General features: G+C 39.6%; 1 protein-coding gene across 3 annotated transcripts; it reads left to right on the forward strand.

Moving 5' to 3' along the window:
* The first annotated feature begins 3,086 nt into the window (after nt 1–3,086).
* Nucleotides 3,087–22,440, forward strand: DCTD (dCMP deaminase). 3 transcript variants are annotated; one of them, XM_027735826.2, is made up of 7 exons: nt 3,087–3,185; nt 4,465–4,515; nt 7,144–7,255; nt 8,639–8,774; nt 17,836–17,952; nt 19,126–19,222; nt 21,147–22,440. In XM_027735826.2, exons 1-7 carry the CDS (start codon nt 3,151–3,153, stop codon nt 21,223–21,225), a joined length of 627 nt encoding a protein of 208 aa, XP_027591627.1. In that variant the 5' UTR covers nt 3,087–3,150; the 3' UTR covers nt 21,226–22,440. The 3 variants fall into 3 exon arrangements, with proteins under 3 accessions (XP_027591627.1, XP_027591628.1, XP_027591629.1); XM_027735828.2 differs by lacking the exon at nt 3,087–3,185 and adding an exon at nt 3,325–3,343; XM_027735827.2 differs by lacking the exon at nt 4,465–4,515.
* Nucleotides 22,441–25,181: the final 2,741 nt, after the last annotated feature.

The raw sequence follows: 25,181 nt of genomic DNA on the forward strand, positions 1-25,181 counted from the left end.
TTGGAAAAGACCTCTGAGATCATCAAGTCCAACCCTTGATCCAACACCGCCATGGTTACTAGACCATGGCACTAAGTGCCTCATCCAGTCTCTTCTTGAAGACCTCCATTCACAGTGAATCCACCACCTCCCTGGGCAGCCCATTCCAACGTTTGATTACTCTCTCTGTAAAAAATTTCTTCCTAATATCCAACCTAAACCTCCCTTGGCACAGCTTAAGACCATGCCTTCTTGCCCTATTACTGGTTGTCTGGGAAAAGAGACCAACCCCTACCTGGCTACAACCTCCTGTCAGAGAGTTGAAGAGAGTGATGAGGTCTCCCCTGAGCCTCCTCTTCTCCAGGCTGAACAACCCCAGCTCCCTCAGCCTCTCCTCACAGGACTTGTGCTCGAGTCCCTTCACCAGCTTCATTGCTCTCTCTGGACCTGCCCCAGCACCTCAATATCCTTCCTGAACTGAGGGGTCCAGAACTGGACACAGTACTCCAGGTGTGGCCTCACCAATGCTGAGTACAGGGGAAGAATCACTTCCCTGGACCTGTTGGCCACACTGTTCCTGATCCAGGCCAGGATGCCATTGGCCTTCTTGTCCACCTGGGCACACTGCTGGCTCATGTTCAGCTTCCTGTCAATCCAAACTCCCAGGTCCCTTTCTGCCTGGCTGCTCTCCAGCCACTCTGCCCCCAGCCTGTAGTGCTGCAGGGGTTTGTTGTGGCCAAAGTGCAGGACCCAGCACTTGGCCTTGTTGAACCTCATCCTGTTGAAATCAGCCCAACTCTCCAGCCTGTCCAGGTCCCTCTGAAGAGCCCTCCTGCCTTCCAGCTGATTGACAATCCCCCCCAACTTGGTGTCATCTGCAGAGCTGCTGATGGTACACTCAATCCCCTCATCCAGATCATCAATAAAGACATTAAACAGGACTGGGCCCAACACTGATCCCTGGGGGACACCACAAGTGACTGGCCACCAACAGTACTTTCAAATTATTATGGAAGATTATTTGCTAAGCATGATGAAAACATCTAAGTTTTGCATTTCAAAAAATATATCATTCTTATGTAATTTTATAGAAAGTTGAAAACTCCACTCCGAAATTAAAAACCTCATTGCTTAGTAATATAAGTAGTTACTTTGCAATGTATATTTTTTTCTTGTATAATAGGAGAGAAAGAGAAGGGAGCAAGAATCTTGGTTTGTTTTTTGAGAAATGGGAATTGTATTACTTTGAATTTGGTTCTGGCTTGTTTATAGGTGTTAGCTGGAAAATGTGATAAGTTCAGAGGAAGGGAATAGTTTGTAAGAACTCTGGTGCTCATAGAACAGAAAATCATTCACTATGTATGATTAGCACAAAACCACCAAATTTTAAAGGTTAGTAGGTGTTATGGTCTGTCCTCAGAATCCTAATTATGAAAAATAACAAATTTGAAATGGGTAATTGCAGCACTATCTATTTTAATTCATATTTCAAGAGCGCAGAAACAGATATACAGACAGTAGAAAACTTTCGGAATTGAATTATGCTATTTTTTTCTCCAGATTAATTAAATGAGTGCTCCATAACTCTCTTCATGATCAGCCATAGTCAGGTCTTTCATTTTACCTCCAGGCTTATGCTTTCCTGAATGATGCTACTTTCATTAAATTTGTTTTCTTTTTCTTGCAGTTAAATAGTTTCTTTTCATTCATTAACAAACCGTACATGAACATGTGTTGTCCATATGAAATTGTGATAATAGAAGTCTCGCAAATGGAAATAGCTGTATGTTTTCCACTCTGAGGGCTGAAAAACTTGTCAGTTGAAATATAACAGGCTGCTTTTGCCAAGTTTTTTGGTTACAAATTAATAGAAATATCTGTGAAATTAAGTAACATTTTCATATTTGATGGTTTGTCAGTTGTTTCAAAAAAAGAAAAAGATGGCTGGCTTATACAGCAATGTAAATACGAAAACATATTAGCAGTGTGTTCCTCTGTTTTGATCACTGCAGGATCTCTCTATTTTGGCATAGCTTCAAAAATAACTGAGCATGGCAGGTTCCTTGATTTAGCTGTCTTCTTGCACACATGCTGGTGTAGTAAGGTGTACCCACTCGTTCAATTTGCTACGCATACGGTCAGTGACGGGGAACTATAAAGACAGCTTCCAGGATAGGACTGCTATATGCCCAGCTTCCAAAAAATGTCCTGTTTCCAACCTGAAGCATCTTCCTGGATGAAGAGGAGGATTTTTGACCAGGCTGCAGGAAACCACTCTCTCAGTCATATCTGTTGACCACATTCAGATCAATGGTGCAGCTCACACGCAGCGTGAACCCATGGCTTGTGCGCACAAACCCCTCTTGGGGATGCTCTCAAAGGCAAGTGTTTTCCTTTTGTCCATCACTGAGTATGCTGCACCTGTCAGTGCCTCCAGTGGGAACCGAATTGGTCACGTACGGCTGGGTTTGGGCAGTTTTCACTTGATGCCTTGCAGCCCCACGGAGCAAACATGTGTACTGTGCTCCCATTTGAGTGCTTCCATAAAGGCGGGCCCCTGTGGCAGCCAGCCAGCCAGGGTAGGGAGCTCTCACAGGAGCAAGACAAACACACCATACCAACATTTTATATTTATTATTATACTGCTTATTTTGCGCTGTAATGGACAATATACATGTTCAGCTACCTTTGCATCCTGGGAGCCTTCTAAAACCTGGCAGCAGCTGGAGGTATTAATAAACCATAACTCACTTTACATATCAATTTCATATCCAGAGAACAACAACAAAAAAAACCCCGATTTTTAGACATCTTAATATGTTAATGTCAAGCTTTAATGAATAGTATTTACCTCAAGAGCGTGAGCCGGGCGAAAACCCGGCTTGTGTCAAAGCATAACGTTAGGAACAGCACCTGTCAGAAAAAATGAAAACTACACAAACAGATATTCAAGCAACCCGTTTACACGTCGCAGAGGCTCTAGCAGCAGCCCGGGAGAGCCAGTGGCCATCCCCGGGACAGCAGGACCAACTCCCGGGCGCTGCGGGCGCACCCAAACCGGGGCCCTCCCGCCGGGGCCGGGGCCGGGGCACCCCCGGGGCCGCCCCTTTCCCCGCCCGCCTCCGCTGTGGCGCCAAGCGGCGAAAGGAAAGAGATCGCGGCACCGGCGGGATGAGCCGCCCTCAGCCCGGCCACTGCCAGAACGGGTACGCGGGTGGAGGAGGCTGAGGGGCATGGGGGGGCCCGCGGGAGGCTTTTCCAAGCTCTTCCCGCCCGTCTTTCCTCTTCCACCGGCACCGTGCTCTCCTCATGCTCCTGCTGACTAAACTTTCTCTGCCCCGGGCCCGGCCGCTGCCGCCCGCGGGTGAGGCCCGCCGCTCCATGCGGCCGTCCCGGCGGCTGAGGGCAGCAGGGAGGGAAGCCGGTGTCCTTCGGGGCAGGGAAGAAGAAGAGGGAGGGAAGGTGGTGTCCTGGGAGGGAAGAAGAGGCAGGGAGAGGAGGGCTCCGCGGAGCGGGGAGCTCTCCGGGGCGGCTCCAGCCGCGGCCGTGCCCGGGAAAACCCGTCCCGGCGGGGAGGCGTTTCTTGGAGCCTCCGAAGGCCCATCTGTTTTCCTCGGGCTTTGTAATCTCCGTGGTGGCACAAAGAGCAGGCAGGGTGTCTCGTGTTCATTATTTCCGGAAATGGAGACCGGCGTGAGCAACATGCAATTAATTAAAGTCAAAAGTGACTGTAAAAGTGAAATACGTTCAGTGAAGGGCGATGTTCTTGTACTGCTCTGTTGGGGCTCAGTATTTCTATACAATGTTTATGTTTATAGGTTTGGTGGGTTATCTCACAAGAAAATTTTTCATATAGTTAATGTTCAATGTGCTGAGTATCGTTTTTCTCTAAGAAAGGTTGATTTTTCTCTCTCAAAACCTTCCCTCCTAGTAAGGAATAGGTAATGACCGTATCTTAGTACCTGAATGAGGGGAAAGGTGAAAAGCCTCAAGTAAAGGAAATACCACATTTGTTTGATCTAATAGTGATTATAAAATATGAGACTTATAGAAGAAGGTTGTCTTGAAAGGCAGCAAGAGCCCATATCCTGTTTGGCTTTTGGGGAACAAGAGCATTGCTGAAGATACTTATTTCTTATTTTTAATACACACTTTATTTTTACCTTAATTTCTGTGATTGAAATGACGGAGTATTGATAGTTGGTCTTTAGGAGCATACTTGATACTGGGGAAAAAATACTTGTAAAATAGAGTTGTAACATAATGAACATGACATCAAAGATAAGAAAGCAGAGGAAAAATTTAAGAAAAGGGGAATGTGTTTGATACTCACTAGTTCTCTGGTTGTACTATGTATAGCTGACCATCATAATTGTTGTATGAAAAGATTTGAGGTGATATATTCTGTTTTAGGATTCTCAATGACGTTTTCAGTTATGGTAGGCCTTTTTTTAAGTAGCTGAATGACATTTGTTCCTTTTTCAGATGGTGTTACAGCTTACTTGAAGCCAAGATGGATGAAAAAGAAGTGGAAAGGGAGGCAGTGTTCTCTAATTACAGAATCTTTTTCTCTATTTTTATTTGAAATACTGTTTACACAAACTTTTCTATAGACTACTAACTTTTAAAAAAATTAAGTGTTTTTTCCCTCGTGTTCTTCTTGAGCAGTGTTTTTTCATGGGTTTCAGTTCCCATTATTTTTGTTCATAAGTTCTTATGGGTTATCATAAGGGTAAACCTTAATTGCCTTTTTTACAGCTAGCTATGGTATTTTCTAGAGTAGCTTTCATTCATGCAATTATAGAACTTGCAAATGAGCATAAAGAAGATGATCAGCTGCACCAAATCCATAAACTTAATTTTCCTGTGTGTGCTTGACTGCTAGCCAAGGCCTTGGCTTCTGCTCAATCAGAAATTAAGTGGTTTATACCCACTTCACAGTCCTGCGTTCCTGTGCACTGAGTTGAGGGAATTATCTCGCCAAACACGGTGATGTTAAGTAGAAGTAATTGAGTAAGGGCTTTGGGTTTTTTTTCTGTTCTCTTTGATGTAAGCCTTCTGCTCGCTTTTTAGATATGCTTCTCTCCCTGTGAAGTTGGTACTCTGAGGGACCTCCACTTACATACAGTTCTGTATTTATTAGAAAAGTAAATACTAGCTTTTTTTGTGTTTTGGATAAATAGGGTTGCTAGGGAATAGTTTAACAAAAGGAGAACTCACGACCTCTTAGTTCAGAGTAGCACTGTCTTTCTAGAGCCCTTTCCCCAGCATGTTTTATTCACTGTAGTTGTGTTTCATCTCTCTCCAAAGACGTCACTGTGAATGTCACGTAGTTAGGAATGTATTAAACTGATCATAAAGTCCAATGGTGTTTTAGATTTTATAAATCTGGTTTTGTGAGGTATTTTAAATAATCAGTTAGCTCAAAAACTCTTCTGACATTTCAGTTAGCCTGTCAAAGTTCTGTTTGGCGTGAAGAAGTGTGAGGGAATGTCTTCAGTCTTTCTTTTATGCTGTGAGCTTCTTGTTCTCTGAAGACTTTTTCCTTCTTGGTAGGATATAGCCCCAATCCTTTAGTTATAGTGACTCAAGCCGGTTTGTGCATTTTCAGAATCACATACTTGATTCATGTGTTTTGACAATTGACAGTTCTGGGCACTATTTACACTCTTGTCAAAATATGAGAGAGGTGTTTGGGTTACACCAAGGGTGTGTGTTTCTCCCTCCTTACAATGAGACAGTAGCCTTAAGGATGATCCTCGTTCATTCCAAGAACAAGCCAAAATTGCTAACTTGTAATGTGCCACATACAAACTATTCAAAACCAGCAATTTATCTTTGGTAAATAGCACCCTGTAGGTTTCTAAAGTACAGTTTTATCATGTGCTGGCATTATCTTCACTGAAATAGTGTAACCTCTTTATGACAAGCTAACTGCAACCCTCTAATACAGGTTTTTGGTTATAAAAATAATGATTAACTAAACACTTGATTTCTCACATTTGTCTTCTGAAGGGGCTGGTACTAGTGTTGCTAGGAGATGTCTTGTTGTTTGCAGTTACCTGTGATGTATTTTTCTGCATGGCTGTACCTCCCTAGATGGATGTCTCAGTCTTAAGTGCAGTCCTTGGTAAGAGGAGCCCAAGAAGAAACGTACTAGGCCCCTTGTATTTTCATAGGCTAGTCATTATGCTTGGGATGTTCCATTGGTTTGGTTTTCAAGGTGTAGCAATAATAGGTGCGAGAGTTTGGGGAAATTTCTTTGAATTTGATCTTTTTCTTGAAATTTTCGAAGCTTAGATATGTGTGTGGAGAGGGGAGAGGTGTGTTTGTCTTTCTTCTCTTCGAGCTGAAGAGCACAGAAATTCCCCTGCTGTGTCTTACACAGTCCGAGCACACAAGAGAAAATGATGTATCACCTTTTTTTTCCTTCCTCCTTCCCCCAAATATACCCTTCAGTGCAGGGAAAGAAGGAACCTGTTCTGATGCTTTTATACATTATATGTCACGGAAAAGTTCTTGAGCCCATCTCCTGTCAGTTTTCAGAAGGCTTTCATAGGACATAATCTCAAGGGAAACTTAGCAGGGGACTATTGGAGTGGCCTTAGATTTTTGGTGGTAAATATTGTAACAAGAAGCAAACTTATGGTGATAATTGTACGGTCAGAAATGAATGACTGTAGAGGAAGCTACCAAATAGAAATCTGGCAAGCACTTATCATAGGCAGAAGTACAAAATAACTTAGATTAGAGGCTTGCAGTTATCACAGCCATCATAAAAAACATTTTGTTGTTTGGGTGAGAAGAATGCCAGTACATGATACACCTGACTCTTAGAAATATGCAAGGTGTTATCTATAAAGGGTAAGTTGCTCTGTCTTGAAATAGCTCAGTGACTCTGAATACCTCAACCTTCTTATCTAAAACTGAAACCCGTAACCTCGCTTGGATGCTTTTCCCCCCCCAAAAGAAAATGTTGCATATATAAGTTCCTGGAAAGCACGTCACAGTGATGGTTTTACTGTTAAAATATTAGTGCATGTGTGGTCTTAGCCACATTCTGATTCTGGTTACTTTAAACTTGTGCATGTTAAAAGAATAAATTTTGTAGTAACTCTAGGTCTGTGTTGCTTGCTGATGGCTGTTTTTTTCTATAAACTATAGTTTCAGCAATGAAACATCCTGCAAAAAACGAGAAGATTATTTGGAATGGCCTGAATATTTTATGGCAGTAGCTTTTTTGTCAGCACAAAGAAGCAAGGATCCAAGCTCTCAGGTAAGAAGGCAACATATAAATAATAACATAACCTAATCTATATTGCACATCACATCAGATGCACGTGCAGCACTTCCAGGGATTTCTTAATAAAAGTTATTTTAGTGTATAGCTATTCAATTTTTAACATAGTCAGCACTTTTTGTTACAGAAATTCTCTTATTGGGGCTGACCTCGTGTATAATTCTGTGTGTACATTTGCAGCTTGGTGTTTTGTGAATCATCTTTTCATCTAGAAGTTAAAATAACACTTGCATTTTCTTTCCTTTTTCCAATAAATATAGTCACTTTTAGAGAAGGGTAAAACTGCTGAAAGTTTTAGACTGTAATTTTTTAAGACACAGCATTTTACAAGTTTCTTTTCCTTACCTGTTTGTTTGTTCTTGGGTTGACAGGAGTTTTCTTCTAGTTTGGGTCCTCCCTCAAGATCCCCTTTTTCCCTCTGCTTCACTATCTCTCCCCATTTTTTGCATCTTTCATGTGCCTCTGTTCAGACTTGTTCAATATTGATTTGAGGCAATTGATACATCGGAAACATGATGTTCTGCAGGATCCAGTCATCCTGTTAGTCTTCCTTTGTGTGAAAAAATTCAGGAAGCAGATCCCAGAAAAACAATCTGTTCAATTACTCACTGCCTTCTGTATGTTACGGCACTTGGCTCACTGAAGGGTATTCATTTGGGGCTAAAGTTTTGTTACCAAGAGCTAATTGATAAACAGGTTGTGTGAATTAAAATCAGTACTGTTGCCATTTCAGTAAATAATATAGGGAGAAAAGATAAAAACGGGACACTTTATCATGCTATGCTGTGTAGACTTGGATTGAAGCAATGAAAGGTGGGAGTTAAAAGGTCTGGTATTTTAGTGCATGTTTGTGTAAACAAGGCACAAAGGCTTGTGAGGCCTGCATAAGCCAACAATACTGTTGGCTTACAGTATTGTAAGCCAACAGATATTACAGATGAATATAATACAGTATTTCTGTTCCATCTTTCATACCTTTTCTTTTGCTGCTGCTGCTCATACTGCTGCTGGAAAAGCTAGTTTGGGGAGTTGAACTGACAAGTTTACTAAGGTTAGATCAGTGCTGTTCCCTGAACTAGATTCACTTCATAATCAGACAAGGAACGGTGCTGGCAGGTTGAGATAGGAATGGCATGACCAAAGGGGTAGCTGGGTTGCTGCTGCCCTGATTTATTTTAAAGCCCAACCAATTAGGTACAATTGTAGCCTTGCTCACTAGATAGTGTGGCTTAATACATTAAGTGAAACTTTTATCACTTAAATGAAAATTATTAAATGAAAAACTATTATCGCCTCATCTTTCCTGTTGATATGTTGTTTTGCATGCTGTTGGTACTATATAAATCTGATTTTATTTAGGTTGGTGCCTGCATTGTAAATACAGAAAACAAGATTGTTGGAATTGGCTACAATGGGATGCCTAATGGTTGCAGTGATGATGTACTACCCTGGACAAGAACAGCAGCAAACAGACTAGACACAAAATATCCTTATGGTAAGGCTTCTTGTGGTTGACAGTTTAGACTTGTGATATCTGTAACTGTGAAAGTTCAGCTGGTAAAGTATTGATCAGTTTTTCTTCCACTCACTTGACTTCATTAATGTGCCTACATGTGGTACAGCAGGATAAAAATCAGTCTTTATGAAAAGCTGACTTCCTGGTGAAATATGTTCATAAATATTAGCTGTTTTGGATTGGATAGTGAAAGCTTGTAAATATAAAGCAGCTCATTAGCACACAGTTGCAGTGTATGCAGATGATTGCTGCTTCCGTGTGTTCATCTCCACAGAAATTACAGAGAGCGTATATATGCAAAACAAATAATTGGGTCTAAAATGCAGGTATTAAAATTGTGAACTCCAGTGCTTGTGAGAAATTTCCATGTCAGGTATCGATGGCATAGGTAATATCTATTACAAAGGAACTGAATTTTGTTTGTCTTGGAGCGTGTGATTGCATTCTGTCATTCCATGCCACTTTTGCCTCATGTGGTGTGCACTGGATCTACCCTTCCATGGGTGGGGTGACTTTTGTTGTTTATTTCAGCCTCTGATTTGATTCACATATATTAAATGGACAAACAGAATGAAGAGCAAGGATGGTTTTGTGGTGAATGTGGTTGAGTGCTGCTTTGGATCCTGTTTTTGTCTTTGCAGTAGGCATAGTTTGGCCTTCTGTAAGTGTCCTTTGAAGGGTCCTCTGAGTCTTTGTGCACCTGTCAGCAGGGCTGTACAGTTCCTCCTCTGAGCCTGGTGTGGTTTGCAGGAACCAAGGAGACTGAGCTGCCTCAGGCTTCATGTTATGCTTGCTGTCTTCTGGGCGTGGAAATGGAGTTGAGCTGCCTTGTGGCCTGCAACAGCTGATGTTGGGAAGAAACTTTCATTAGGATTAATAAGAGACTGTACAGTCCCTGTGCTTCCTTAAGTCCTTCTTCGTCTTTCTATACTCACTCCAGCTCCTGCTGCATCTCTGTGGGTGAGGCCGATGCAGCAGAAGCCATGGGCACAGGAAAAACAGGCATTAGGAACTACATCCTGTGCTGCATCTCAGCCTGTCCTGGACGTAGGAATGGCAGGGGGAAGAATAACAAAATAGAGCAAGAGCATTGAGAGATTTTCCCTTCTCCCTGCATGGGTGGGGGGACATAAGCACCAGAGTTCACCTTTTGCAAAGAAACACTGGCTCTTTTCCGGTGTACAGTGTTTATCTCTGCCTACTAATTCTGTTTCTCACTTGTAACTTTAACAATTGATCTGATAGAGAAATTAAACTTGCATGAGTTTTGACATTGCCTCGCTTCACCCAGAGCTCTCTCTAAAAACCAGCATTACATTTTCTGTTTTCCCATGGCATTAAAGTGGAAGATGATATGCAGTGGCTCAGCACATAATTCATCAATTTGTTATTTTTGAGTTCTTGAAACCCCAGTACTTTGTCCTTGTTCACTTTACCGATTTATTATAAAACCTCTCATGTTAACTCTTAAGCTCAAGATCATTTCATATTATTTTTCATAAGAGATGTATTCCCAGTACTAGGGCCGAATTTGAAATCTGCTCCAGCCAAATTTGAAGTCTGCTCTAAACCACTGGTTTTACATATGATGTTGTGACAATAGTGGTGCAGTTTGGTATGACTGCTCTTTATTTGTAGGATGTGGAAACAAGTGTTAGCCAATTGATTAAATATAAAGCACTGAAAACGGAATATTGATTTTGGTTGAACCTTTATGCTGCTGTAAGATCTCAGTTCTGAACTAAGATTGGTGTGGGTGGTCTCTGGCACCTGAGCATGTTCCAGGCACCTTAAGCTGACCAATTTAAACTAAAAGTGCTGTGAAAAATCTTTGTACAAGATGACCTGAGAATTTTACTTCTTTGGTTAACTCTGCCTCCAAAAGATGTGGAGCATGTGATATTTAAAAAATTCACTAACCACTAACAGCTTGGAGAGACAAGTTGATTTCTGGGAATTGGTCTAACTACTGCCTTTCCTCCTCAGAATCTTAATCTCCACCTCATTAAAAAAATCACAACTTTGTAACACAAAGTGTCTGCTGTGATGAATAAACAACCTATTTTGTAATTCACAGATCATTTAAACTCTAGCAGTTTCTTATTAATCTTGATAGCACGGTTGACAGACCAGACAAGTATATATAAAAAAAAAATCTGCTTTAAAAAATTTTGGTACACGTAGAATTGCTGCTAAAATCTCATTAAACTGTCATGTTTTCCTTTCTGTTTTTGCTAATCATCACAGTATTTGTGTAAATTGAACTTTTTATTCTTGTCGTTTCCTGACTGGCTTGTTCAGAGATGGTACAAACTTACTGTGTGCTCCATTAGCTAACCGTGGGAATGGTGGCACTTTCATCCCTAGAGCTGCAGTGGAGCTTATTAGATAAAGCTGATAGTAATTGTGCATGTACCACCACACTAAGTTGGAAGGTGTTTTCTAGAGCTACTTCGTGCATCCGTAGTGCTACAGAAAAGGGCTGGGGGAGGATCTGAATGCTGACCTTCTGATCTTATGTAGTGTTGTAAGTGAGGCATAAACATTAGCTCACTTCCCATCTGTTTCGGACCACTCTGACTAGCTCTCTCTAGAACAAAGCCTGAGTATTGCTCCTCCAGTGGTGCTCCGGAAGGCAAGGTGGAAAAAAGGCTGCAAGAAAACATCATCCTGTATAGGCTTATAATGCAAAGCCTGCTGAGATGCTATGCTTAACCCTTCTTCTTCCCTCAGGCCATACTGGGGGATATGCAACTCATACTCTGTTTCATGCTCTGAAAATACCTCTCTGGTGAGCTGCAAAAAAGTTATCTCACTTCTTTATGCACTTTGAACTGAGACATGCAAAATAAGTATGTGGTGTCGTGGGACTCTTGAGACGTGGAGCCTTGAGGAATCCCAGGGCCAAGTGCCGTGTAATGCCGATGGAGCCCTGGGTAACATGAACACGAGCTAGTCTGTGCCAGTTGGCCTTAGGGCCAAGGGTCAGTCCCTGGCCCTGTCATGTTTAGCAGCAGAGACACAGTAGGGGATTGGACCCAGGGGCTATGTCTGCAGAAGTGTGTTAGATGATCCTATAATAAATGTATTGAGCTCCAGCAGAACTGATGGATGCATTGACCCCACATCTCTGATCAGATTCATTGCTTTGTGGCTAGAAAACTTCCAATTTCCACCCTAAATTTATCTGTGATTAGTTTACAGGTTCTTGTTTTTGCCAGGATTGTTCTTCTAGCTTTTTTTATTCACTGTGATTAACCCTTCCTCCTTTCCCATGCATTTACTGATGACTGTTACTTTTTGAACTTCTGTTGTAGGGTTAAATCAGTCTTGTCACTCTTGAATTTTGCTGTATCTTTAAACTTGTTGGTTCGAAATTCACCAGTGTCTGGGTTATCTCTGTCTGCTGCAATACATGGTACATATCTATCCCACCCCAAGTGTGGGTTCTGCTCAGCTCACTGTTAGGGACAGTGTTGTGCTTGATTAAGGAGTCTAGGTGCAACCTGAGCTGCTACTGAAAGAAGGCATTAAAATGTGGTGGGTAGTGCTCACTTTACCTTAGAGGATACAAATGTTTGCAAGGCATTTGGATATTACAGGAACAGTGACTGTGGATCGCCTCTGTTGATACTGTGCATTCCTTATGAGAGCCTTAAAGCGGATTAAAACTCTTCCTTCTAGTTGTAGTGTATATTTGAACAGTTAAGTAGTATGCCTTGTTATGTGAGAAAGCACAGGGTGTTTTGCAGAATGCCATTTTTCACAGCACAAAATCAGGATTTTCTTGTTATGTTGGAACTCGCTGTTTCCGGGCTGCCAGTCAGTGACAGCAGTGGGGATGTGTCTGTGCACATGAGAGAAATGGAAGGCTTGAATACCTGCTTTACTAAGATGTTGTTAAAAGCCCTTCTTGAAGCATTGTGTTCAGTACTGTGTGCAGAAGCTTCTTAATAATTAGGCAGAATTCTGGCTTTTAGAGTCAAAAGTGTGCCCTCTGTTTCTGTTAGATGAATCCAAGGATTTGATGATGCTCAGTTTCCTCTCACCAATCATTTAAAATATTACATTTTTCTCCTATTAACGCAAATATTCCCACTAATGTTAGTTGCTGTGCTCTTGTTATGCCCTCTGTCTCCACTGTAATCTAAGAACATCCATTTGACAACCAGTCTCTAATTAAGAGTTTTAAATTAAAATGACTGGCAAATTTAGAAGCCTCTGAGCAATACAGAAAATATTGAGTAAATATGCTTACAAATATTTATACAGGTTCAGATATGATAAAATATGTGCTGTGGCAAAAAGTATGCTCTAATTGAACAGTACCTGCTGTGTAAAATGAAACAAACTGTTATCAACATTTCCTCATGTTAGGATTATGAGCTTTTTGTCAATTTTTCAGGGAAATGAACACTCAATATTCAGGCAAATGTTAGTTTTATAGAAGCTGTTATTTTGACAGCACAAAATTTGATAAGGCACTATGAAGAGGTGTGATGCTCTCTCTCCAGTTGGCAGTGCAAAGCTGAGACTTCAACTGGAAAGGCGATCTGTAGAAGACAGTCTCCACTTACTCGTGGAGTACTCCACTTACTCTTGTCCTGCATGGGATTTGTGATGTTCACGAATGGGCTGAGCGGTTCCCATCTTCACTTCCCAGTTCTCTTTACTCATGGAAGAAAGCACTGAGTCTGGGGCTGTTCTGTTTTTCTTAATGCAATCTGAAGAGGCTAGGACTCCAACAAAACCTGGTGGTGTTATCCTTGCCTCTGTGCCCTGACTACAGCTACTGCTCTTATCCAGCACACAGCAAGAAAGAGACCGGCAGGAAGGACAATGTCAGCCCAGCATGAGTGTCCTGCCTGCCCTTAATGCAGTGACCAGCAACCATCCCTACACTTACACAAAGGTTGAAAAAAAAAAATGTTGTTCTACAAATTCCAGATTCATCAACCACTGTTGCCAGTGGTTGTCATTCCAGACTCCATTCTTTTAATTATTATTTTGATACCTCTCATGATTTTTGCTATATTCAGTGTCAGAGATGCAGCAAGTAAAGGGTAACTGGTAGGTGGAGCTTGGGCAAAAATGGAGTGGTCAAGGGATGAATGTGAGAAGGTGAAGATTTTACCAATAAACTGAATAGAAGTGGGCCAAATTACAGAACTCCCTGCATCCATTCCTGTGCCAGGTTTATGTTGAAGGATGTTGTGCTATTACCATGTGTCTGTACTGGGAACCCATAATATTTGTCAAGTTGGTTGATATGACACTGTAAAGACTTATATTAATAAATAAGTCAAAACTTGCTGTGTGACAATCTATATGCATTGAAATGTATTCTTTTCAAATGTAACACCATATTTAGTGCATATTTTTTCTCAAAATTCCTAGTCTGGCTCAGTAATTAATAACATTAAAAAGTCATTCCCTCTAGCTCTTCCTCTGACTGCTTCTTTAAAAGTTCTTTAAAGTTATGGTGGTCCCTACTATGTTCGTCATCAAGCATGTAACCCTTTAAACAGTATTAAGAAACACTTTGACTAGTCCTGTGGTTCTTATAAAATTTCTAGTCAGAACACTTTTAGTAGGTGGAAAGAGTGCTTCTGACTCTGCAACCCACTGAGAACATGTTCATGTTAAGTGTTCAATCCCAAAAAATTACCATTTATAAGTAGAGGTCTCTTAATTACTCATCCTTAAACTCCTCTTAAGTAGGGGTTTAAGGATGAGTACTACTACCTCACATGCAACCCAAACCAGTATGCAATGAGAAAAGACAGAAACACTAGCAATTAATACTATCAGTAATGAAGCAGTCATTCATCTGCTTCCCTCCCCCCATGAATATAGTAGCAGGTGGTGGGAATGTCAGAGCACACACTTAACTTCTCATTGCATGGTTATTCCTTCAGCTAATGAAGCCTTTTGAGAATACTTTTCAAGCCACTTTTCCAGAATGGAAAACAGTGTTGCAGACTTCTTATGTTGGCTATATGTGAATATTATTAAAAAAAAAAAAAAAAACCACAAAAAAACCTCCCAAAACTCTGGAGCCCCTCATGGGGTATTGTAAAAATTCTTACTTTTACTAGTCTGCTTAAATATACATTTTTCAGAGTTCTGAATACTGTGTACCTGTGAAAGGTTAAGTTATCTTTTTACTATCTCAGAAAGAGCTATTTGTAACTATTAGCAGGATCTCTTAAGAGATTAGAAAACTTCATAACACCCCAAATGCAAACTAGTTAGTCATTAGCAAGAGAGATTTTGGACTCCTGGATTTGTTTTCTGTCTCTTAACAAAGCTTGGCAGGTCTATAAGAAAAATCTGGAGATAATAGACTGTCTTACCTTATCAGTGCCAATCTGTCAGAGAGAGGTGAATAGGAGTAAGAGGGAATTAAGAGTGATGAGACGAAGCCTAAAAATATTTGTCTGATGCCTAAACCTTCTTAAGGACCAACTAGCATAATATCCCTTACAGGGGCCAGTAAGCCCCTGTAGTCTGGGGAAATGTATAAAACAATGACACGTGTAATGATAGTTCCCCAGAATATTCTTGCAAGTCACAGAACTGAGTCAAAAGGATTTGGTATTTAAGTGCCCAGTAGACTAAAAAAAAGTAATACTGGGTGGAAAAAGATGACTGCTGGCATCGGTGCAAAGTTCTAGTCCCATACTATTTTCTGCAATAAGTTCAGTAAGAAATACTTGGTTAGGCTACTGCGTGCATGAAAAACCTATCTCCTTTCGTGTTTGAAACAGAAGCCTGCTGGATCTGTTGGAGCCCTGACTAGTTTTTGTCCTGGAATGATTAGTCTGTTTCTTATTGCTGGCTCTGTGTCTTCTGTCCACACTGGAGAGTTGTAATTGTTCTTAACTTCAGATTGTGCTGGATGGTCAGGAAGCAAGATTTCTCTTTTTCCCTTGCTCCAGCTGATTATCTTCTATAAATTAGTTTTGGCCTGATCTTGTTTTTGCTTGGGAAGAGGTTTGTTGTTGAAAGTTTGTAGAAGTCTGCCAAAAGAACCTTTCTCTCTCATCAGTACAGGAAGGAAACTTGTTGCAGTACTAATAATGAAACTTGCCTGGTTTTATGGCTGAAAATTTCTGAGTTTTAATGATGGAAAAATATTTACTGAAGGAATTAGTTTTATTTTTTTTTAGTTCTGTGAGCCTTTGAAAACATCCTTTCTGGGGGCCTTCAATATTTTAGACTGCTGCCTACAACATAAGTATAGTGTTCAAAGAAACTTAAAAATTATATTTCTGTCCTGTTGACATAACCTAGTTCTAGTTGTGGAAATAATGACAGTCATTTTCACTCAATACTCTGTAACCCCAGAAAAATAATTCTCTGACTGTTTATTGTGAAGGCTACATAAGATTGTTGCAATTCAGTAATACACATGGAGTTCAGCATGTTTTCTGGATTTTCTGAATGTATAGGTTCATATAACTGTCTGTCTTACACTTAATGGCATATATTTAAAGTATGGTGTGACTCGATAACAGCCGCAATAGAAACAATAATAATAGTAAAAGAAACCTTAATGTGATGGTGCTTGGCTTTGGGGTTGGTTTTTTTTAATTTCCTATTTTTTGTGTTAGTTTCTGGCTTTACTGGTTATGAGAAGGTATGTGGACAGCAAAACATGGGCATGGTAGAAGCCAATACTGAGCTTTCTTTATCAAGTGTTTGGTCCTTTGTGACTCGTCTGCATGGGAAAGTTTGTGTGCTGTAAGTTAGGCTGTAAATTTGTAGTGCATTAGCTGTTACATAGAAAATTCCAGGTAGACATTCAGCACATACGGAAAACATTTCCATTCAGCAAGGATTCCTGCGTGTTGAAGGTACTGCACTCAGTTATTTGTGTGGTGAGATCATTCATATAGAGGTCAGCATAAAGTACCAAATTTACTGTGAAGTTGTGCTATGAAACTGTGTCTGTTTTAATCTTTGTATGGATGCAGGGGAGAGGAAAACCTACTTTTTTTAAAAAATCTATTCTTCGAAATGAGCAGTGGAAAAACTTTTAATGTTGTCTCTAAATGAGCTCAAACCCACACCAGACTTCAGCATCTGTTTATAAAGTCAGGGCAGCAGGCAGTTTCTTAGTAGGTAGGTATATAAATTATGCAACTTGCTTTTATTCCTAGGAGTAAACAGGAAGTTCTCACGGAGATCCTAATGTTTTTTTCAGAGGTTCGTTGTGGATTACACAGAAACTGTGCTCTTCTCACCTGTGTTAGTAACACATTAGATAATCTGCTGATGTGTACCCTATAAACACTTAAACCCTAAGGTGCTGTCTGTCCAGAAAGAACTGTTGTGTTATTAAGGTGAAATAAGGCAGGATGGTCTGTTGCTACCTGGCCTATCTCAAATCCATGGAGAAATACAGGACTTTGTTTTCGTGCTTGGGAAGTCTGGCACCTTTTAATGAGCAGTAAAGTCAGTTTAATATTAAAGCTGGGACGTTTTTATGGTTGAGTGTGTGTTGAGTATTCTGGGGGTGAGAGAATCATGCAGCAGCGCTGAGCCGTTCTGAGACCCAGAGGACAGAGCTGCTCAGTTTCACTTCACGATTCTCCTGCCTTTAAGAGCGCACAGTGCACTCTTACAACCATAAGACTGTTCCTATCTGTGCATGTAAACACATAAATGAGCTGTTTTATACTGGCAATTAGATACTCCAGAGAGTTGTGAAGCTGTGAGATACTGCTTCACTTAGGGTGGTTGCAACTACTTGGCCCACAGCCTACGGCTTTGTTGCCTGCAATAGGTGTTGGCAAATGGCAATGCTTATGCACTTAATGATATCATTACTAATCAACAGCCTGGTCAGAACAATTGACCTTCATTGATCTTGGTACTTCTGCTTTTATTTCTTCCTCTGCCCTTTATGACAAGCTGTGCACGCTATTTGCCTTTGAAAAGATATAAGCAGTTATATTGTAACACTTTAATTTTAGTTTGACTGATTTATTTTAATGATCGGTATTATGAATTGTTTCTTTTCCTGTTTAATCAGTGTGCCACGCTGAACTGAATGCCATCATGAACAAAAACTCAGCTGATGTGAAAGGCTGCAGCATGTACGTTGCCTTATTTCCATGTAATGAATGTGCAAAGCTCATCATCCAGGCAGGTAAGCAGTAGTGCCAGCCTGATTTTTCAGGGTTGCAGTGCTGCCAGCTCATTGGTATCTTATCATAGATGTATTTGATATTGAATTGCTGATCTTAGATCTAAATTAATTGCACTGTCAACTTCATAAGATGCTACTTGTGGGGTTTTTTGCATCTGAATGGTGCCAAATTCTTCCAGTGCTAATTGCATCTTCTGTGATTCTAATCGTACTTCTAATTTAGGTTTGTAACTTCTTAGACCAGGAGCTGCCAAAGAACAACACAGACTTTGCATATAATTACTGTCAATTTTACTGTGCTCTGACACATTGAGTAGAGTAGGGGCAGAAAGAAATAAACTTCTGCATGAGAAAAGGTCTGGTGGGAGTATATACATGAAATTTTAATTTGAATGTGATGCATGGTAGATATTTGAAGATTTTAAAATATCTTTGCTCATAAATGTCATAAGACTTCTATGATCCTACTTTAATTATGTCTTTCATTACAATTGTTATAAATCTGTGCCACTGCAGCAAGTGTGCTGGCCTAAATGTGTCTCCTTTTTTCACATTAGGCAGTATCTGCAGCAGACTTCAGTTCCATAAAAATCTCTGCTTAAAGTAGCGTATATTTTGCTCATGGAGTGAAGTCATGCTATTTCAGCATGGATCACTGTTCTGGGGAGTTTTTCTATTGATTGCCACAGGAATCTAGGAAGAAAGTAGTAAACAGAACGCTTCTTTATTTTGGTTCAGTAAGGTTTGAAATCGAGAGGTGAAGAGGGAAAGATGATGGTATTCTGTATTTGTGCTACAAGTCCCTTATTTATAGAATCAAATGGTATTCAAGGTAGATTGGCTCCTTGTTCTCAATCTAGTCACTCTTCCTTATGCACTTATATCAGCATTAAATTACAATGTATTGATATTCATGTTGTCTGGCAAACACAGGAAGATGTTGATAGGCTCTGAAACCTTGTGAATTCTTTTTTGAAGCTTTTATGCTTCTCCCCTGCCTAAGTAATTGAGGCATAGATCATTCAGCAATTTGAGACAGAATAGAACTATAAATAGAGGTATACCAAGGAGTTCTAGAGCATGTGGGTGAATGCTGCCTTTTCTGATTTTGTGCTCCAGACAGTTATTTTTTTTCAGCGTAATTCTAACATCTTTTCTATATGACTTGTTTAGGCATAAAGGAAGTTATTTTTATGTCTGACAAGTATCATGACACTATGGAAATGACAGCTGCACGGCGGATGTTTGATTTGGCAGGTATTATATACAGGTGAGAGAACTTTGAATTAACTTTATATTTACTTTGGAAAGGGGGAAAAAGTGGTGTGTGAAAGAGACCAACTTTAGGAGAAAAGCTTTTCTTCTTTGCATTGTGCAGCATTTTATTCTTTTGTTGTGTTTTTCAGTGGTTTTCTTTGTAAAAAGTACTGGATTGACAGATGTTGCACCATTCTTTGGCTTCTGTATGGTTAAATTTCAATTTCATAATTGTAAGAGAAAATTGCTAGTTTTGTTCTAGAATGCAAGTGAAATTACAAACGTGATGGTTGTTACGTTGTACTCAGTAGAGTCATCACTGACTTTGCTTTGAGCAGGAGGTTAGACTAGACGATCTCCAGAAGTCTCTTACAACTTGAATTATCCTATGATCCTATGAGTTGGACTGAAATGACCAGCTGATTTTTTTTGTGTGTGTGCATGTGTTTGAATAACTTGATCCTTATTGAAACTTTAGTATCTTTTTATTGCAACCGATTTGGGAAGGTGTCAAACTAGCCAGCCAAAATTAATTCGTGGTGCCTATAGCTGTCTATGTTCTTTGGTCATCTTTTTTTGTGAGAAAAGCATAAAATGTGAAATATTTGCCTTAAAATAATGAGAATCTGAAGAATGTTTGAAGAGTGGGGTTTTTAAAGACACTGACAGAGATACCTAAAGACAATCTGTTCAACAGCGAGTTTGATAGGAGTAACATGCTGTGGGTGAGGCTAATTATGCAGTCAGGGAGGCTTTGCAACTCTAAAAAGTTTTACGGTATTAATATGAAGACTTTGAAAAATTTGCAGACATAACAATTCTGACAGATAAAATTTTGGGATGAAAGATACCTACTGGGCTAAGAAACATCCATGGAAAAAACACAGCAGTACTTGAAATTCAGTTTTAGTCCTTCAGTGTATTTCCTGTCTACTAAGACTATTTGACTAAGAAGCATAAATCATTCTCTTGCAAGTCAAATCCTGTAACTTCTCCAGGGTGAGAAATGTTTTTTGCATTTCAGATTGCTCTTCTGGACAAAGCATTCAGGAGTTTCTGTGGTCAGCAGCATGTGCTTTTCTGTGTTGACCGTTACTTATCCTTGTATTGATTGCTAAGGATGTAGGTGGTACTTAATGAATCTCTTGAACTGAACTGCAGAGCTTAATTAGGCTCTAAATCCACACTATTTGCATAATCTTTTGTTTACTGATAGATTGGAAAATATATTCTGGGTCCCCAAATACCTTCCTTGCTAATTGCTGTAGCAGATGCTCTAATGATAATAAAAGAAAACATTTTGTGGCAGTATTAATTTTACAGTTCTGAAGTTAAAATTTTTAAATGATTCCCTCTTAACTAGTTTGGTTTTTACCCAGTATGATGCATAATGTAATCTATTCCCCGAGCACAAAAAATGTTTTAATATACTGACACAGACTTTGAAAGTGTTTTTGAAAACTTGGCAGGAAAAAATAAATCAAAATATCAATTGTATCAAAATATATTTCCAAATATCTTTTTTATATATGCATACAGTATATTTAAATATTTTTCTGTATACCTATATCTGTAAATATATATTAAAAATATTTGAAATATTTATATATATGAACAAAAATCCCAGCTGTAGTAACATGATAGCACCACCTGCAGCTAAGCTATTAAAAGTCCTTTGACTCCTGGGTAATTTATAAACTCCAGTAGCTGAAGAATGTACAGGCTAACCCACCCCTTGTGTCTTTTTGTCTTAGTCTTTCTTGTCCAGGTTTCTCTCAGTATGGTGCACTATAATTGGCTCCCATAGAGAAGAAAACTATATTAATCCAAGGATGTGGGTTTTGGTTTTTTTATTCGTTCAAAAATTTAGTTGGAACTGAAGTAAGCAAAATGTTTTAACTACTCACTAACTAATATCTGTATTTTTCTTTTTTAAGGGAATTCAAGCCAAAGTGTAACAAGATCATTATCGACTTTGATTCAATTAACAGTAAACCAAGTCAAAAGCTTCTGTGAATTATGTCTCATTAAATCTTTAGAAGAGTATGATTATCCTTTTCTAAAAAGCTGCTAATGCCTTTCATCTTTAAGTTACTCACAACTTTTTAATGGTTTCTGTAGCTAAAGTAGACTTATAAGAAATACAAGGCATAAAATGTCCCCCCTCACTTAATCTTGTCATGTGGAATCTAAATCTGCTTTAAAAATTTTTATGCCTTTATCAAAACTGCTTAAAAAGTGGAGACACGTAGATGAAACAATATATTTGAAGAAAACTGCTCTGATTCTTCTCATATTCATCACCACATGCTCTGTTGGGCTGTCAGCATTGATTTAGCCTCAGTTTAAGAGTAATATGCACCAGTAGTACACTGGAATATGTTGATCTCTCTGTTGGATATGTGGGTCTAAACAGTTGATCCTAATAAAGGACAAAAAATGTTATCCATGCAAATGTTAATCTTCCAACTAGCTTAACACTAATATTTAAAAGGTTTTACAGCTTTAAGAATGTGCGGCATTCTGCATATGTTATCCAACAAATAAAATACTGATTTTTCTTTTAATTGCTATCTAACACTGCCATACTTGGGGAGGGGTGACAGAGGAAGCTGTTCTGAGATTTGTCTATGCCTGATGGAGCTTTACAAGTGCTTTCAAGTCCTTATTTTCCCCAAGACTCCAGAACTGGAGGAGGTTGAGGGGAGTAAATAATTTGTCTCTTTACCTTTGGGACTTTTACTTGGAGCTTGTTTTCATGCATAGAAGGAAATAATTTTATTGGTCTAAATGGTTTCTAGATAATCCAACATAGCTCAGTCTTAACTCAACCTGTAAGGTAACTGAATCATATTTTGTCCTCTGAGAGAAATTGGAGATAGTCAATCCATATCCAGATCTGTGCCAAAAGAGGTAATTATGGTGTTAGCTTGTTTCCCAGTGCTGACATAGTACCTCCATTTTCATAAGTGTTGCCTAAAATAATATCCTTTTTAATTTTATCCTGAGATCTGGGAATAGATTTGAGTTCCTTTTCTCTAATTTGAGTTTTAAAAATTAAATATGCCTAATGGCTTTGTTTAGATAACATTGGTGGTTGTTTGTTTTGGGGTTTTTATGTGGTTATATTTCAATGAGCTTTTATTTTCTCTGTAAAAGCCTTGTTTCATATTTTGGGACATTATGTAATTTGGCTTCATACCAGTATTATTAAAGTCTTATTAAAATCCACTACATTGAAGTAGACTCATTATTATAATATTAAGTCATGCGCTTGGCTCCAGAGCACTGCCGTTTTTGCAATCATATGGAAAGTATATTTGGTGCATTTGTGATATTACATAAAGTATAATGTTCATGAACCATTTGACTACTAAAGGGACCACTGTAATGTATTATAAGATATGTCCACTTATAAAATAATTTGTGTTTCTCTCTTTTTCCTACAACTGTTTTCCACCTCAAAATTGGTCTGTGGCTTAGTGCCAGAAGGAGAAATTTGCACATATGTGTAGGGGAGGGTGAAGCCTGAAAAATTACTTTAATAAAATGTCACTAAACCACCTTATGCACATCTTTTTCTTTGGCCTGAATTAGTAAGTAGAAACATTTTGAGTTATACATGTGTGACACAAGGACAGAGGGGAGAGAAGCAGAATGTTTGGGTTTGGCAGCAAAATTGCTGTTTCCTTCATAGATAATTGCTGATCTAAGATCAGACTTCAAAGATACCTACATTGTGATTCTAGTTACTAAAAATATTTTTATGTCAGGCCTTGCATACTGTGAATATATAATGTGTATGAAAACTCAGGAGTTTTTTGAACCAATGTCCAGGTGTTTTTAGGAAAGCACTTATTTTTAATGATTGCTTTTTTTTGTTTCCTAAGTATTGTCCTGCTTGTGTAACAAAAAAGCAGTACTGGAGAACATGATAGGATTTTAAATTTCTCCTGATAAGTTTTTGATCTGGTAGAGGTACATATACCAGATATCAGAGTACTTGTCAGTTGACTCAGGCTAGTGAGTCAACTGTCTGATATCCAAGGCACTTTTCTGGAAAGGGAAAGCACGTGCATAACTCTTGAGTCAGCACATGCTTAGTTTGAGGTTAATGTTTTAAAGCAAATGTTAAAGAAGTTTTGATCCTTACTTTGTGCATGTCTAAAGCACTATACGCTTCTCGCTTTTTCTTGGGTTTGTTTTAATAGTTGAGGAGATAGTGCTTTGATTTCCAAATAAAGAATAATTACTAGAGGAAACAAAGAAAACAGGTAAATATAATAAACCGTGTTTCTGCTCCTGAAGTTCAAAATCAATAGAACCATTTGGACTGAAAGGATCTCTAGAGGGTATTTAGTCTTACCCCTTGCTGAAAGCACCATTGACTTAACCAGTTAGATCCAGTTGCTCACGCCTTGTCCAGGTGAGTGTCTGCAAGATCAGAGATTCTGCAGCCTTTCTGGTCATCCATTCCTATACTTGGTATTTATTGACACACCTCAGCAGCAAGGGCACTTCAACACAATCCATCCAGTGGACAGAAGGATCCATGTGGATCCCGTTCTATCAAGGTGCCTTCCATCCGCTGGGCACCCAGCCAGCAGGTAGTTGTTCTGTTCCTGGTGCAGAACTCCATCATGTTTCTATCAACTAATTCCCCCAGCCATTAATTTAGCTGGACTTTGACCCATTGGCTCTTTGAGCCTGGTGGTTCACTGAAATGAAACTTCACAGGCCCTTTTGTGGCCACCAGCACCACTCCCATGGTAAACCACCCCTCCAGGCTGCTGGGGAAGGGGGAAGTGACTGCAAGCTGAGGCTTCATTAGGGATTGCATGAAAAGCCTGGTACAGAGACGTGAAAGGAGACTCTGGAAAGCACTTACCTTAGGAGCGTTAATAGGAAGAAGAAATCACATTCAATGAAATGGTGAGATCCTATCCAGTTCAATATAAATCTGTCTTAACAGTTAAATCTAAATCCTGCCATGATCTAGATTTTCCTTATAAATATTATTCCATTCCCCTGTCAGAGAACCCAAGGAACTGGTAATCTTACTTACATAAATTTCATTTTAAAAAGGATGGTTTCACAGGCTGGCATACTGAGTAAAAGTGTAATCTCCATCTTTGAAGCTTTGATCACTGACTGAGCATTTTATTGCTTTGTATATTAGGAATATTTTCAGAAAGATAACAGAAAGTGTGCTGCGACCAGTACAATTGTTCTGATTTCCAAAATAGCCTATGATAACCTTGGCAATAAAAGCTCTTCTGGTGTGTCGCTTAGTCTGAAAGCTCTATGTACATAACTGCAGAAGCTGTAGTAGTTCAGCTGCTAACAAAATGAATCTTACAGGGATTTTAAGCTGTTGAGAATGAGCAAAACAACCAAAAATTCTGACTTGCCACCCTTGACTTTTCTTTCTGAAGCTGGGTGATGGGGGACTTTATGCAAGTGAGGTGGGAGAAAGCAGAGAAGCCTCACCTGATTGCCTTGAAGCATCAATTGCAAGGGGCTGGGGTTAGTTCTCACCCCGGGGCCTGGGTTAAGTTTATGAGGTGCAGCGGGGGCTGTGGGAAGCAGATGGGCTTCAGGGAGCCAGGAAGCTGCTGTGAAGCAGCATGAGACTCATAAAGGAACAGCAAGCAGTGCTCTAGTAATCCAGCAAGGTTGGTTTGGTGCTACGCTGGGAGCACTTAAGGATAAAGTACAGGAGTGACCACAGCTGAAAGCCCACTTATTTGCAGATGTTTCTTCTCAGTTGTAGGTAAGAAAAGGATTTATATAATAGAGGGCTGAAAGTGTGAGATACCAACTCTTTCTCTCCTCAGTGGTAAGGGCTCAAAAGGTTTTGCACCATTAAAACCTCTTAGCAGATTTCTCTCCCTTCCCTTTAAACTCCAGGTTTATCTAATGTAAAACTCTCTCTGATTTGAGAACAGAGGGGTAAAACTTGTTTCAAGTGC

The sequence above is a fragment of the Pipra filicauda genome, unplaced genomic scaffold (assembly GCF_003945595.2).
Source record: "Pipra filicauda isolate LSUMZ 115617 unplaced genomic scaffold, ASM394559v2 scaffold67_size6003252_pilon, whole genome shotgun sequence".
NCBI lineage: Eukaryota > Metazoa > Chordata > Aves > Passeriformes > Pipridae > Pipra > Pipra filicauda.

Excerpts from the sequence above, each read along its gene's own strand:
- DCTD (XM_027735826.2), top strand. The coding sequence starts at position 3,151 with ATGAGCCGCCCTCAGCCCGGCCACTGCCAGAACGG. Across the intron at positions 7,256-8,638 it reads GCAAGGATCCAAGCTCTCAG|GTTGGTGCCTGCATTGTAAA; the intron begins GTAAGAAGGCAA and ends GATTTTATTTAG. Across the intron at positions 8,775-17,835 it reads AGACACAAAATATCCTTATG|TGTGCCACGCTGAACTGAAT; the intron begins GTAAGGCTTCTT and ends CTGTTTAATCAG.